This window comes from Phoca vitulina, unplaced genomic scaffold (assembly GCF_004348235.1).
Source record: "Phoca vitulina isolate PV1807 unplaced genomic scaffold, GSC_HSeal_1.0 scaffold13, whole genome shotgun sequence".
In the NCBI taxonomy this organism is placed as follows: Eukaryota; Metazoa; Chordata; class Mammalia; order Carnivora; family Phocidae; genus Phoca; species Phoca vitulina.
Genome location: NW_022589716.1, coordinates 20541454 through 20556472, shown reverse-complemented (window position 1 = coordinate 20556472; position 15019 = coordinate 20541454). Strand labels below are relative to the sequence as shown.

The 15019-nt window shown below is 44.6% G+C and overlaps 1 protein-coding gene across 4 annotated transcripts in view; it reads right to left on the bottom strand.

Annotated features, from left to right (window-relative positions):
- ATXN7 (ataxin 7) overlaps window positions 1–15019 on the bottom strand; it is a 136256-nt gene that overhangs the window by 11842 nt on the left and 109395 nt on the right. For all 4 annotated transcript variants that reach the window (XM_032411687.1, XM_032411688.1, XM_032411689.1 and 1 more), the window contains 4 exons: window positions 8608–8860; window positions 6286–6545; window positions 5495–5577; window positions 1320–1585 (listed from right to left, as the gene is read on the bottom strand). In XM_032411687.1, coding sequence (XP_032267578.1) covers window positions 1320–1585; window positions 5495–5577; window positions 6286–6545; window positions 8608–8860 — 862 coding nt within the window. The remainder of the gene's footprint in view (window positions 1–1319; window positions 1586–5494; window positions 5578–6285; window positions 6546–8607; window positions 8861–15019) is intronic.

Here is a 15019-nt window from a genome sequence, read left to right as displayed (position 1 = left end):
AAAGGTAACTTGTAAATGGTTCTCCTTTCTATAGCTGATCGAATGGCCCGGGGCCTCTTCCTATTCTCCCCAAAGAACAGGAAATAGAAGTGGAACTTAAGAGAAGTCTTTCTTTGATTCCTCTTCAAATTTCACCTGGACTTGGGTTACTGAGGCAATAAATGAGGTTACTGGCAATGTGCTCTATAACCCTGAGAGGGACAGGAGGTGATAAAAGGAAGAGGCAGCATGACCACGTGATGTGGAAAATCTACGGCCTACAACTCAGGGGCAGTACTGTCGGTTTCCTACATATATGAATGCCTGGTGATTCTAGAATTAAGCTTACTTTTTTATAGATGGAAAAATTTCAACGAGAAGATGGCCAGAGAAAGGACTTGCCACGGAATGGGAGCCTGGGCTTGGCCACGTTCTGGGGCGCCGCCTCCCACTGCTCCCCCACCACGCTACTCACAGACCAGAGGGCCAGTGTTGGGAGTGGCTCGACTACACACGTGGGTTTCCGTGGGCAGCCACTTCTACCCCGATGCGACCATGTCAAGGAAAAGGCACAAGGGGGGAAGGTTGGGCACAGCAGCCAGGGCTTGGCACGTTCCTAAGCAGAAGCCCTTGCTGCCGGTGTCCGACAGGGCACGCCCTCACTCTCTATACCTTTCTCTTTCCCTTCCCTCTAGAAACTGGGGACAAAGTGCTTTACTTCAACTTCGTTAAATCTACAAGCACAAACACACATAGATTCAAGTCCACCTTCACTGTCTCCGAGGAACGTACATTAAGTTCTCGTGAAACACTCTGAGATCCATCACTTACGAAATGGCTAAAACGCCTAATATAAGGTTAGGCCCAGGTCTCGAATGAATGAATGAAAAAACAGGTTGATAAATGGATGCTGTAAAAACTCAGGCTGAATGCCCATCCCCAGCAAGGACTTCCATGGCTGTGTTTTGCAAGAAGTGAGACAAGCGAATGGGAATCTGCTGCCAAAGCCATGTGAGATATTCCAGGCACTAACCTGCAGTCAAGACCCAAGTCTCAGCCCTGCTCAATGGGGTTAAGAGACCCCTGAAGTGAGCAGGGGGTGGAGATGATCATTCTCGCTTCATTCTGCTGCTTGCATTTGGCCGAGAAGAGCCCTGGTTGAAACTTACTGATGAACTCAACAATTTTTTTTCCTTAAATTAAAACCCAATCAGAGAAATCTCTCATCTTCTTAGAGTGAGCCTGATGCACACTCCTCGACATCATGACTACACTGGGGCTTTGTAGCGTCTGCAAGTCTGTTCTCTGAAGAAGGGAGAGCGCTGGAGGATTTGGCTTACCTTGGAAGACTGGGGGTGTGAGGTTTAGGTTTACTAGCTACGAAAGGCTTTGATTCAGAAGGAATCACTCCGTGAGAGTTTTGGTGTGGCTCCTGTGAAGGTCTAGGAGGGGCGGGCTGCGGGTCCCTGAGAGGCTGCGTTGGTTGCTGAGAGTCCGGATGGCGAATCGATTCCTTTTCCCTGGTTTTGTTTTTGTGCTCGGCTAATAACACATCAAATCGTTTTCTTCTACCCTGGACAGCCCTCCGCTGAGTTAAGGAATGTGTCTACAGACCAAAAAAATACAAAAACTGAGGAATCTCATCAATAACTGTTTCTCTGTCATATATCCAAAAACACCATTCCCAATTTAAAACAAACAAAACAAAGCAACAATCTGGACCATTAGCATAGTTAAAGGCTGCTCACCATTTGATAAGCTAAAAATCATAGGAGTGTGACCTTTTTTCTTTTGCTAGAATAGAATCCAGGCTCCAAATATATGAGAATGTGGTGCTGTTACTTCCACCAGGAGAAAGAAGGAGTGTTAGCTGTGCCACCTGGTATGTAAGTGAATGGCAAACAGTAGAAACAAACAGGTGTTAGGGACTCATGCTTTGTGCCATTGTAACAGCTTATTTATCGGGGCTCTTACCAACTCAAACAGAAAAATCCCTCTTTGGGCTATTTAGATTTTAAATATTAAAAGGGATAAAGCACTTATGCCATAAAAATGTACCAGAGGGGTGCCTGACGGGCTCAGTCAGTAGAGCGTGAGACTCTTGATCTTGGGGTTGTGAGTTCAAGCCCCACACTGGGCGTAGAGCTTACTTTAAAAAAATGTATCAGGGACTCCTTTTTCAGTAACAGCCAGAGAATAAAAATTAGACAAGTGTTTCTATTCCAGTGAAAATGCCAAGTCAGGAGAGAAAGTGGCTCAAAGCATCCTGGAGGTGGGGAGTGCTTTGGCGGAGGAAGCCTGGACAGAAGCAAAGACTATAAGGCCGAGAGGAGTGAGGTGTGAACCGGAGGAGATGAAGCAGAGTCAATCCCTATAAACACTCACTATGCAAATCAAGAAAATGGGACCGACTGCATTTCTGGATCTTAAGACAACATCTCATTTCAGAATTAGGAAATGGGCACAATGAGAAAAAGAAGGTCAATCCCGAGGTGTATCTTATAAAAAATGTCTATACTCCAAATGCATTTGATAATTCCTCTTTTTGTTTGTTTGTTTTTTAAGGCTCACTTGGGGCTAATACTATTCCTAGAAGAAGATAAAGTCAAGTTAACTGACTATTCCCTACTGCTGGGGTCTTAGTCTGTAAAAAATGTAAGGAGACAGTGCCCACAAATCACATACTGCAAATACAAGTTAATTCATCTACAGGTTTCCTCCACTCTTTCATGTTACAAAAGTAATGCAAATGTACTTTGTGTTTATGGCCTTACACATTATACAAATGTGTTATTGCTCTAGAAGTTTAGAGGCTTGATTTGAAGAATAACCAGATTTCCACGGAGTTCCCTCCCCATCAGAACTCTTCAGGGCTACCCAAGTATCACAGGACAAAGACTGGGTATGTAACTAGGCTCCTGCCCCCCCCCCACCCCCCCGCCCCACTCCTTTGGTACCAAGTACCTCCTCCTGCTTCTGCTCCTTAGCCTCCTGGCGGCCCTTTCAGACCCGAACGTATGTCTATTCCGCCCCATCACTGAATATTTACACAGGCTGCTTCCTTGGTTTCTCCCACCCCTTTTTGCCCAGTTAAATCCTGTGGATTTCAGCCCAGTATTCCTATGGCAAAGGAGACGTGAGACTTCCCTGGCTCAATCCCCTACTGAAGGCTGCCATAACATAGGCTTCCTTCCTGTTTATTACCCATCAGTGGTAACTTCACCCATGTACGAATGATTATGAAGGTAACCTCCCTCTCGTTCACTAGACTGTAAGCCCCTCAAGGCTAGGGACTGTGCCTTGATTCTGTTAAAGCCTGTATCTACTGAGACCCAGAATGGGGCCTGTGCTCAGATATGTGCAATCAACTTTCCACAATGACTGATGGGGCAAGGAAACCAGAGCCAAATTTCGTCTGCGTGGAGGACAGAGAGGACATGAAACAGGACATCAGACAGACAAGGAAGTGAGGGGACCGAGAGGGTGGCAGGCAGACAAAGGGGACGAGTGACAGACTGGGCAGCAGCAGGTCCCCAGACCCTGAAGAGGAAGGACTACGTTCTCGGTCTGAGGCAGGACAGACCTGGGCGGGAAGGTGGGAGATGTTCAGCGAGGAGGCTCTCAAGCACGGGCAGCCCTCCACAGCTTAAGAGATGCAGGCCAAAATGGAGGCAGGGAGCGGGAGAAGCAGCGGCAAACAGAACGCAGGAGGAGAGGAAGGGCCACCTGTGAAAGGACAGGCCTGCCACCTCTCTGCTGACCTGGGACACGCCAGGGCTACAGATGCAAACTAACATGAAGGCAGGCCCCGCACCGTGCTACGCAGACGACACCCTTCACAGAACACACGGAGAGTACACACGACTTGAAAAGGAACACGGGACGACAATGCAGGACCCGTATGAGGTCTGTTCACCGTCAATAAAGGCTCAGAGAGAAGGCTGGTCAATCCTGCACATTACGAATTGATAAAGCTTTTGGTCCACTGGCATGCCCCGGAGATGATTAAAGGCAAGCCTTTTGGATAAAGCAAGCATTCTTCATCGACCACAGGCACCCTAATACTGAGAGATCCAGGGTCCCGAGAGCCAGGGAGGCAGCAAGAGAGCCGAGAGCAGGCGGCAGGCTGAGTGGGACCAGGCCATGGTACCCGGCCGAGGCTTGCGCTTACAAACTCCCAACGGGGCAGCTGCAGCGGGCCACGGTTCTCCAGAGCTCGAAGGGCTACCTTCCAACAACACACGGTGCTCTGTGTTCAACTAATGTTATATAAAATAAAAGCAGTTTGGCCGGAGAAAGGAGATTTTAGCCTAGGGAATTCAAGGGTCAGGGGCTTGGGGTGAAGATATGTGCGAACCCCTGAGACAGAATGCAAAATTCAGAATATATATGTGTATACAGGTATTTTTCCTTGGGGAAAATGATCTGTGATTTATTTTTAAGTTAGATATTTAAAGGAGCTCTTGGCCAACGCCTTTCCTTAAAAGCTGCAAAACCACTGTTGTAGGATAAAATCTACATGCTAAAATTAAATTAGAAATTTAAACTGAAATAAGAACCACTTAGAAACAACATTTCCACTTTCTGAAGATTTTAACATTCCTCCACTGTTAGGGGGTGGAGTAGGGCCTGAAGTCCTTTATTCAAACATAATCTTTGGCAAAATTTAAAATAATACACCAAAAATTTTATTAAATTTTTAGAACACTCATTTTTGTAATTCTCACCCCCTTCTCCAAACAAGTGTTTTTACAAAATTACTTTAAAGCAATGATTCTCAATAGTTTTTGAACCCTTCTGAAGGGTAGCTGGGGACATTCTCTGGAGAAAGGCACATAAGCACCTTTGCTCATTTATGCAGGGGCCACTGAAGCCACTCCACAGGAACTCCAACTGTACAGCAAATACACCACCTTCTTGTTAGCATACCGGCATTTCAAGGGAAAACTCAGGACAGAAAGGAGGATTATAATATTTTCTTCACTTAGTAAGATTGTATATTATCTAGTATTTTCTTAGAACTGGAAAAATGAGTCTATCTCAAAATCAGAGGATTTTAAAGTGGCTCTTTAAAATTTAAGAACCACATACTACACAAGCATTTTAAAGAATATTCACACATAGGCAAAGGAAATTTCTGGACTTGTTTTAAGTCCATACAATTTAAACCACAGTAAAGGGTAGCCTCTCACATTAAATTTCTCTGCAGAAATACTAACAGTCTTTGAAAATAACAGACTGATTAGGAAAGAACACTATTCCCCTGGGTATGACACTGGAAGCTCACTGGGGGCAAAATGCCTCTTACGATTGCAGCTTATCACAGAAGATATCACATTTTCTGAACTGCAGGCATTCTTCACTCAAGCCCAGCCATCCCCTCGTTTACAATCCCCTCAGAACAATGCACAGATCAGATCCCCTCCAGGTTCAAGTGACTTGAGGGGCCATGCCACGGACCCCAGCTCCTTGTGCTTACCGGAGAGTTTCCAGTCCCGTCCAGGAGGCCACCTACCTTGCATGTCAAAGACCGGGTGCAGGGCTTCTTGGTGTCGAGGTCGATGACCCCACAGTGGATGTCAGGGTCAAACTCTCTTTCTGTCAAAAGCACACAGACATTACCACGGGTTCACCAAACATTCCTTCATTTTGAAAACAAAAGGAGCAATCTCAAAACAGACAAATTATAACTTGAATAAAATCTACGACATCATCAATAAGTATAAACTCTACAACACGTGAGCCCTGCAAAGCAGCGGACACCACAAAGAGAGCGGGGGACTATCGCCATCACTTGACAGGAAAGAGAGTGTGCAAGTCAGCACTACCACACCACTCCATTCACAAAGACACCCCGAGAAACCTAGTTTTACAGCACCTACAGACCCATGTACTTTTTTTTTTTTTTTGGAGACCCATATACTTTTAAAAGCAAGAGTGAAGAGGACAGACATTGTACTTAAGGAACTTCCTCCTAAAGCTGAAGCTGACCAGTCCTTTTTTTTTTTTTTAAAAAATATTTTATTTATTTATTTGACAGAAAGAGAGTGAGAGAGGGAACACAAGCAGGGGGAGTGGGAGAGGGAGAAGCAGGCTTCCCGCTGAGCAGGGAGCATGACATGGGGCTCGATCCCAGGATTCTGGGATCATGATCTGAGCTGAAGGCAGACGCTTAATGACTGAGCCACCCAGGCGCCCGAAGCTGACCAGTCTTAAAGAGAGGACTGACAGACAGCAGCCCATCTGCTCCCTCATGAATGCCCAATTAATATACAGAGAACATTAAGACAAAAAATGTGAAGTTACCTGATAATCTCTTATTTAAAAATTTCCTGTTATTGGAATTATCTTCAGACTTCTTTTCCAGAGTGGATGGTGCAGGAAGCCCTTTGCCATTCAGAATCTGTCCAGGTGAAGGCAAGGTTGGCTTTGGTATTGAGGAGCAGTTAAGGCCAGGCTTGACTGAGGAACTCACAGTAGCAGGACAGGTGGGCCCCACCGCAGATTTCAGTAGTGTGCCATCCATCTTCGGATGAATCTTTTCCACTTTGACAGAGGGCGTCATGCTGTCAGAGGGGGAGCAGAACATCAGCTCCTGAGGGCCCCATAGCCCCAAGGAAGTGGGGAACTAGAGGGCAGAGGGCAGAGCCTCCATCTACCCATGCACTGCACAGAGCTAGGGCCCCAAAGGAAACTTATGAAAATGTGTTGGGACTACCCAGAAAACTCAGGAAGATTCATGATGATTCAGTCTCTAAGCCCTCCTGGTGAAGCAAAAAGCTCCAGTGGACCGTCGGATTTACCTGGTCTTTCACCATCCAGGATAATCTTACACATGAGGCTATGGGAGACCTACACCTGATACCCAACTCAATTCCTGCAAGAAGCAGAACATAAAAAGGTCTAAAGGGACCAAAGACTACCTGCAAAACCTTTAGAGAATATCTTTTGAGAACTATCATTTTTAAGAAAGCATTCGTCAAAATTAAGTAAAGTGAGTGAACAGAGGAAAGAATAATTAGAATTAGAGAATATGTCCAAGAAACGTCTCTGTGGACATACAAGAATTCAAACGAGCCTAACCGTATCTCCAAGAAGAGGCTTTTTGCCCCCGCCAATGAAGGAGACGGATGTTTAATTAGTTGTGTGATGTGTCACTGAGGTGCTAATTCTCCAGTCTCTGAGTTTCTATAATAAGAGCGCGGAAGTCCAGTGTCTGGCACACAGCTGGGGAGCCCCGAACACCTGGGCCACTAATAAAGAACTGCGTTTTCTGGGAATCTCACGTTATCATTCGGGTAGCAAATGTTGGTACAAAGCTAACAGTCGGCCTGGTCCGCCTCTAAAGCCCAGCTCTGTCCAAATAAAGAAGATTGTGGATTGATGAGGTTTTGTAAACTTTGTTCAGTGAAGTCAGTGCTCCAGCAGCTGCTAAGCTGGCAAGTGACTTATGCACAGCACTGGCATTTTCTTTGGCTTTCAGACAGGTCCAGGAACGGAAGCCAAGCTTGCCGTACTTGTACTCCTGACAGATGAGCAGAGGCTGGGGGCTCAGCAACCAGGACAAACAGCACCGAACAGCTGTACTGGAAGAGCCCGACAGCAGCAGAGGCGCTGCAAGAAGCCATGGCCTCTCCCAGCTGGCAAGGTCCTCGAGCAGTAGCAGGTGTGAGACGCTGCCCTGAGATTAACCAGGTTATCAGACCTTGGGACGGAGATGTGGGGCATACCCTCCAAAAGGGAGGCAGGCCAGGGAAAAGCCACCCACCACCAGGGCCGAGGGCTGCCATGATAGGTTTCTGCGGAGCGCTTGGGCTGCTCCCTCACATGACCACAAGGAGCCTGGCAGCCTCCAGACCCACTGTACAAACGTGCCAAAGCCTTGCCTGGTAGTGGGAACTTCTTCCAGTCTTCCCCTGTCACTACTGTGATGGGAACCCAAGACTGTGGGGGAGGAAGCATTGTTTCCCTATTGCTCTGCAAGTTCCAGAAAATCCTGGCACAGCATCTAGGAATCACCTCACCTTTTTATTCCCACTGTTATCAACGGCAGCAGCAGAAGCACCAGTGTCCATTCATTTACTGTCTCCTGTGGGCCAGACACTAGGCCAGGTGCTTGACGCTACCATGTTAATTCTACTCCTCCCAGGAACTCTGCACTGTGGCTGTTATTCTCACACTGAGAGAGAAACGGTGCCTCGCTCAAAGCCCTGCAGTTAGGAAGTGACAGAAGGGGCGTGTGAACCCAGGCCTGTCTGACGGGAGTGCTCCGTGGCTAACGCTCCTCGACCTTATTATGTTTCCTTCTCCTTATCTGCAAAATGGGGATAACAACAAGACCTGCTTCATAGGATTGTTGTGATAATCAAATGACAGGACACAAAGAGAGCCAAGTTTCCATAGCTGGCCCACAATAAAGTATCAGTATTATTAACCTTACTATTACTATTCTGTAAAGCCTCCCCAAATAGGATAGGGAGACAAAAAGAAGCAACATCTATTTGCTTCCCCCCCACCACCAGCAGCCTCTCTCCCCCATTATCCACAGCACTCTCAGATGCCACTGGGGTACACAGCTCCACTTGCAGCTGGGAAGCTTTGAGAACGCTCTTGGATGGCCATACTCACATTCTACCATGGGGGACTCTACTTTGCTGAATGGGATGCATTGGCCTGGTGTTCCCCCTGAGCTGGAATTTCTCTTTGGGTGATTTCAGCAACTTGGAACTTAATGAGGATGCGCTTAGGACACCTCCACCGGAAGAGCGGCTGCTTCCGCTCCCGCTGCCTCCTTTGCTTTTGGACAGAGAAGGGAAGAAGGAAAATACTGAAGTGGGAGGAACGGCCGAAGAAGGCTTGCTGGACGAGCTATGTCTTCTTTCTGAAAAGGAAAACAGGAAGAAAAAAAAAAAAGACACGGTTTCAGGCAAGTGTCCAATGGAATCCTGGAAGAGTCCCCTGAAATCAACACATTTAGGTTCAAATATGCGTCACTAAGTGAAAATATATTTAACTCAGCAGCTTTCAGAAATGGCTTATCTAGGCCCCACAGACTTATTTAGGATTCTAGGAACTGGTCCTTCTGCTTCGGAAACATCTCAGCATAAAGCGGTTTATCATACATAGATAGCCATTAGGAAATTAAACAGCCATTCTAAACCTGAGAATATTTGGTTTTGCAGGCTAGAAATGAACCTCACTCCAACTTGCAGTTGGAGAGGCAAATTATTCATTCATCTGCAGAGTTGTACTAATTGACACTGCATGGATTTCTTTCTTCCTTGCTAGCATAGTATCTTTCCAATTTTCAGAACTGCAAAATGTTAAGAAACAAGTTGTACCTTTTTTTTTTTTTTGTCACTACCCACCAGCATATGACACCAAATAAGAATGTTTCTAGGGTTATCTTATCATTCTTTAAGAATCTGTTCTGCAATTTTCCAGTGAATCACTTCCCTCCCTTCCTTTTTTTTTTTTAATAATCTCACTCAACTACAGATGGCATAGCTCTGGTTCACACCACTAAGATGCCAAAGGCGCAAGACAAAAATACCACAAATAGCTACGCCTGTTTTTTAAACCAGGAAGTAATTCATGGTTAAATACAGACTACACAGGGTTTAACTGAAAATAAGTCTACCCACTGGAGAATCAGGTTTTCTCGGCATAAGGCAATCCATACTAAATAAATTGAGAGCTGCTGAAGAATGCTACTATCTGAAACAAGTAAATTATTTAGTAACTTTATCTACTTAAGTACCTTATGATGGTAGCTTAGTGAGTGTCCTCAGTTAAACTTGCAATTTAAAATGACACATGGCTTAACTCTACGTTTTAAAATACATGGGATCCAATATTTACTTATCACAATACAGAAGCTATATGAATATTTTAAAAATTAAGCAAACTAGAATCAATGATTATAAGCATCACACAAATGGTTTATTTCTAAAGGTCATTTATACCAGTCCTGAGGCTCTCTGGGAAGCTGAGATGACTTATTCCCAGGAGGCCATTAGTTCAATGACGCTTTATGCAGTACTTAAGAACCTATTTTACAGACAAAATTCCAATGTCCAACTGGACCACACAAGGGCCACAACCAAGTTAGGATGGCTAAACTGATAGTGATTTTTAAGTGCCTGTTGATTTTTTTTTTCCCTCTAATGAAAGTTGTGTGTATGGGAGGGAAAATTAAAATAACTTAAGTTTAATAATTTTCCAAATTTGGCACCCGAGAGGTCGTCGTCCCCCCCCCTTCTAATTTAGTTTCTCTCTCCTCTGTGATCCCCAAACACTGTTTGAAGATCCTTCCAAGCACCAGCACTTGTCAGCCAGAACTGTAAAAATCGGTTTCCAGTTCTGCCTCCTCCCTTGGATGGTGAAGCTTCCTGTCTGGGTCATCTCTGCCCCTCTGAGGCATGGCACAGAGCAGACCTTCCATTAACATTTGCAACTATCGGTACAGCTTTTCTTGTGAGGAGGAGGAGTGACTGTCAAATGGCCCTAGACCAATGGTTTTCAACCCTGGCCACACACTGGCGTAACATAATGGGCTTAAAAAATACCGAGTCCCAGCCTCCGAGATTCTGATTTAACTGGTATGGGATGTGGTCTGGGCATCCAGACTTTTATAAGCGCCCCTGTGTGATTCCAGTGCAGTCAAGGTTGAGAGCCTTCCTCATACTAGGCTAATGCTCCAGAACCATTAGACATGGCCGAGTAAGTTAACATTTGTAGAGCACTGAGAACACCGCCTGGGCCATGGCTCTCTGTATCGGGGTCTAGTAAGTAAAGCTCACTGCTACTACCTGTTCTCAACCAGTGCTTTCCAGACTTCCATCAACTGCAAACTATTTTCATCATTCTTACCAAAGCCACATAAAATGCTCTTTTTTACTCAACATTTTTATTTAAATGATCAACTCTACTGTTCCATCCTCCTCCTCAGCCAAGATTAACCGGTCTCTCTCAGGGGGGCATCACTGGTGTTTCAGACAGAACAATTCTTGTACAGGATTTCAGGATGATTAGAGGTCTTGCCCCCTATCCCTTAATCACCAGCAGTGTCCCTCTGCCAGGGGCAACCTGAAACTACCTTCCAATCCATTTTTACATCATCCAATGTGAAGCACAGTACCACCCTCAATTGAGAGCTATTTCTCCAAACAACAGTATCTACAAAATAGGTTTTGATAAGCTTGTTATATACATTTTCTGACATATGTTAAAATAAATATTAAAATATTCCTCCAAGTTCATCCACAGCAATCTTGTACACTTCCGGTAGAAGCGTACTAAAGGGATACCATGTTTCTGCTAGGAAGAGGGAGAAAAACCCCAACTACAACTTTACTTTAACAAAGTATACTCTTTTTACTATTCTCTGGGGATCAGAATTCTCAAGCAAGTGTCTTAGAGTAAACGTGATACATTTTCTCTTGATAATCAAATGATGTAAATAAAATTCTTAATCTAATTCAATACAGTTTTGGTTGTAATGCTTGTTTTGAGAAAGTAAATTTATTTTAAAGTCACTGATACACTAAGGAACGAATTGAGCATAATGAAATATTGCACTTGCTTTTGCAAGATTTCATCTGCAAAGAGCACTATGTCAATGCAGAAAATTACACCTGGCTAAACCGAGCCACGTGGGCGTACACAAAACACACCCCTCCCCCCAAACACCCACCATCCACCCCAGGCCACCATGGATGTGAGGAGCCGTACCCATGCACAACCGGTGCTACAACTTTCCCTCAATTTCAGATAACCTCTGTCCACTACTTCACAAGGGCTCATAAGCCGCAGCCCTTCCAACACCTACTTCCAGAAGCAAATGTCAGGTCGTTTTCTTCTATTTACCTACTACCATTTAATCCATGTAAAACTGTGCTACCATTTTTGTTAGGTTCCTATCTGTTTTGTATCACTAATAAAGTTTTGAGTGTTGTGCCCATAATCCCATCTTCCCAGTGAGTCTCATGTAGGTTGTATTACACAATTTTGCACGACACAGTAATTCCTTAGGAATGCGTGCTGTGACAGCAGAACTGACTGTAACTTCAAGCTTGTCCTTTTAATTCTCTGCTCCCATCATAGTCCATTGCTGCCATTTTCTTCAGCTAACACTTCTTTTCTAGTCTATTAACTCTTGATATGGGATTTTGCACTAGAAAAATCAAGCATCAAAGCTTCCTAACATTAGAAGTCAGCTGATATATCAATAACATTTCAAAAAAATTGTATTTTCTACTTCAATAATAAAAGCTATTTAGAAACTAAGAATGGCAATCTATCATGTGAATTTCTTTCATTCACTAAAACTTGAAACAGACTCGTGTGATGTGTGTGTGAGTACGCGTGTAACAGATTCTGGCTGAAAAGTGCCAGCTCAAATCCTTGTCATGCTGCTGAATTAAGCTGTTCCTTCACCTCATGGTCTGGTAACATATTCTCTGGAAAGGGCGGTATCTGGCTTACCCTCTGCGAGAAAGCAAAGAGGAAAAAACAAATTTAATTACAGCTGAGTTGGACTCTCCTCATCCTTTCACTGTGGGCCTTTATTTTCCATAAGATTTTAAACTGGGCTTCCAGCTTAAAAAAAAAAAAAAAAAAGTGTTCCTAGATCAAAAGAGAAATGGGCAAGTTATGGGTAGGGTTAGGGACCTTATATTAAGTGGGCAAACTGGTGGCCAGATGCTAAGCTTAACTGCAGTGTGGTTTGGTAAGGAGTCCAAGCTGAGTTTTCAAAGCACTCCTCTCTCCAGGGTCTGGCACCAGCTCAGAGAAAGCACACTCTGTTGTCCCTGAATGAGGAAGGCACTTTGAATGGCTCCAGCAAGAGGGAGAGATAATCAGGCAGACCAACAGATAGACAAATATAGATACAGGGAAACACAGAGCAGAGACCCAGACCAACCGACAGGCATGGGTGAGTGGAGGCCAGGGGCAGGGGGAGAGCGGCGGAAGTGGTATTGGGGGTTTGGGCTAAACAGGGCAGACAGACAGATGTGGAGAAAGAGGTACAGGTAAAGAGGGAGAGGGGAAGGAGAGAGAAAGAGACCATGTGCCAGCATACAAGAGATAGATGCATTGGGCTTTTTCCCCCTGTGGCTTGAACGTGTGCTACCACTGAAGGCAATGGTAGGATATTGGGAAGGGTAAGGTAGAGGACAGCTCTCTTTAAGTCTTCCAAAATGGAAAGCAACCAAGTATACTGAGCTTGCAATCTGGGATTCATGCAGAGGTTTAAAAATATATGTATGTACGTGTTGACACCCAGGTACAAACCAAATAGGAGTTCAAAGCAAATCATTAGATATTTTTAAGTCATAAATAAATACTGTTTTGAAAATAACTAAAAATAATTTATATGCACAAGTGTCAAAGTTAGGACACAAACCTAAAAGGCTGTCAAAGCAAATTGTAACTTCAAACCATTCATGCTGGAAAAAAAAAAAAAGTCTACAAGGATGTATGTCAAATTTTAAGCAGTTTTCCCTGGGATTAGTGTCTATTTTTTGAAAAATTTTGTATATTGTTTTATTTTTCTACAATAACTATGGTTTACTTGATTACACTTTAAAAAAACAGGGGCATTTCCTGTGGTGCGCTAGCCTCAGTCTCACACATGCCAAACTACAGCAAGGCATATTACTGTTTATGAGCAAGGAGTCAATTGGTCCCATTCTCAGTGGTCATCACGTAAGAGCAGGCAACAGCACCTAAGAGCTACTAGGACCACTTCACAAACTTATTTTTGCTCAGGGCTCTTTTATTAATGTTTTATAACTCAAACAACTGACTGATTAGAAGTCTCACCTTCAGCAACATCAACAATAGTAGCCACTGTTTACTGGGCAGAAACCACGTGTCAGGCACCATGCTGTGTAATTTACAGAGGTTATCTCATTCAGTCCTGACCATCTTTGTACAAAGCAGATACTGTTATGATCCCCACTTCCAGATAAGGAAGCCAAGGCTTTAAAGGACTCATGATAGTTGCCCAACATCACCCAACTAGTTAAGAGGCATAGTTGGGATACAATCCCAGGCAGGTTGACTCTAGCACCCAGGCTGGACCACACTATAATCCACCTGCTCTTATGTGGTGTTATTAGCAAGCCATAATATGTGGTCCAAAGGCAGGCAGAAGAGAGGGGTGACAGTGAGGGTTGGGACATAAAACAGTAAGAAACCCATCTTCCCAGGTGCTCAGCAAAAAGAGGCTAACTGCCAGAACAAAAGGCTGCAGAGGCTAAACACACATGGTCGAGACACAATTTTAGTGAACTCAGGATAAGGATCCAGAATCCGTTTAAGGGAAACCCAGGTTCTTGTGGATTTCATCTTTCCATTTTGCAAGTTGCTATCCTAAAGATTAGCTATGCATGTCAGCCAGTGTAGCTTTATTCTTTTTTGCTCAGGAGAGTTTTAAGCCATCAGAGATGGTTTGAAGAGTAAATTTTGATAGAAAGTTATCAGGCAGGGCGGTCTTTCTGGCTAAAAAGAACATTTTACCAAGTTCCCAGATGAGCCTGTTTTACTAAGAACCATCAGGAGGGGCAGCAAATACCTGTTCTATAGGATTAGGCTGGCCCCCCCCCCGACTCTGGACCAATACAATGCATGCTTCTTGTCACTCTCTGGTCTCTGGTAGGTCATGGTTGCCTTTCCAGCAGGGGCTCAGGGCTGTCAGGCACAGTCTAAGTAACTACCAGCCTGAATAGAATCCAAATAAAAATAAAGAATCCTTTTTTTGTAGATTCTCTGAAAGGGCAAGAACTTTGGAATCAAGAGACAGATGGGTTCAAAGCCTTGCTCTGCCACTTACCAGATGGGTATCGCTGGACAGTAACCTGATTCCACCCACCCTGGCAGCCTCTTCATCTGTCATGCCTACCCTGCAGGGCTATTGGGGATTAAACGATGGAGAGTTGTAGACCCCGCAGTGCAGGGACGATTATAGACCAGGCACTGGGAACTCAGCAGGCACCAAGACAAACGCCCCTGTTAATTCAGCTAATGCCAGTTA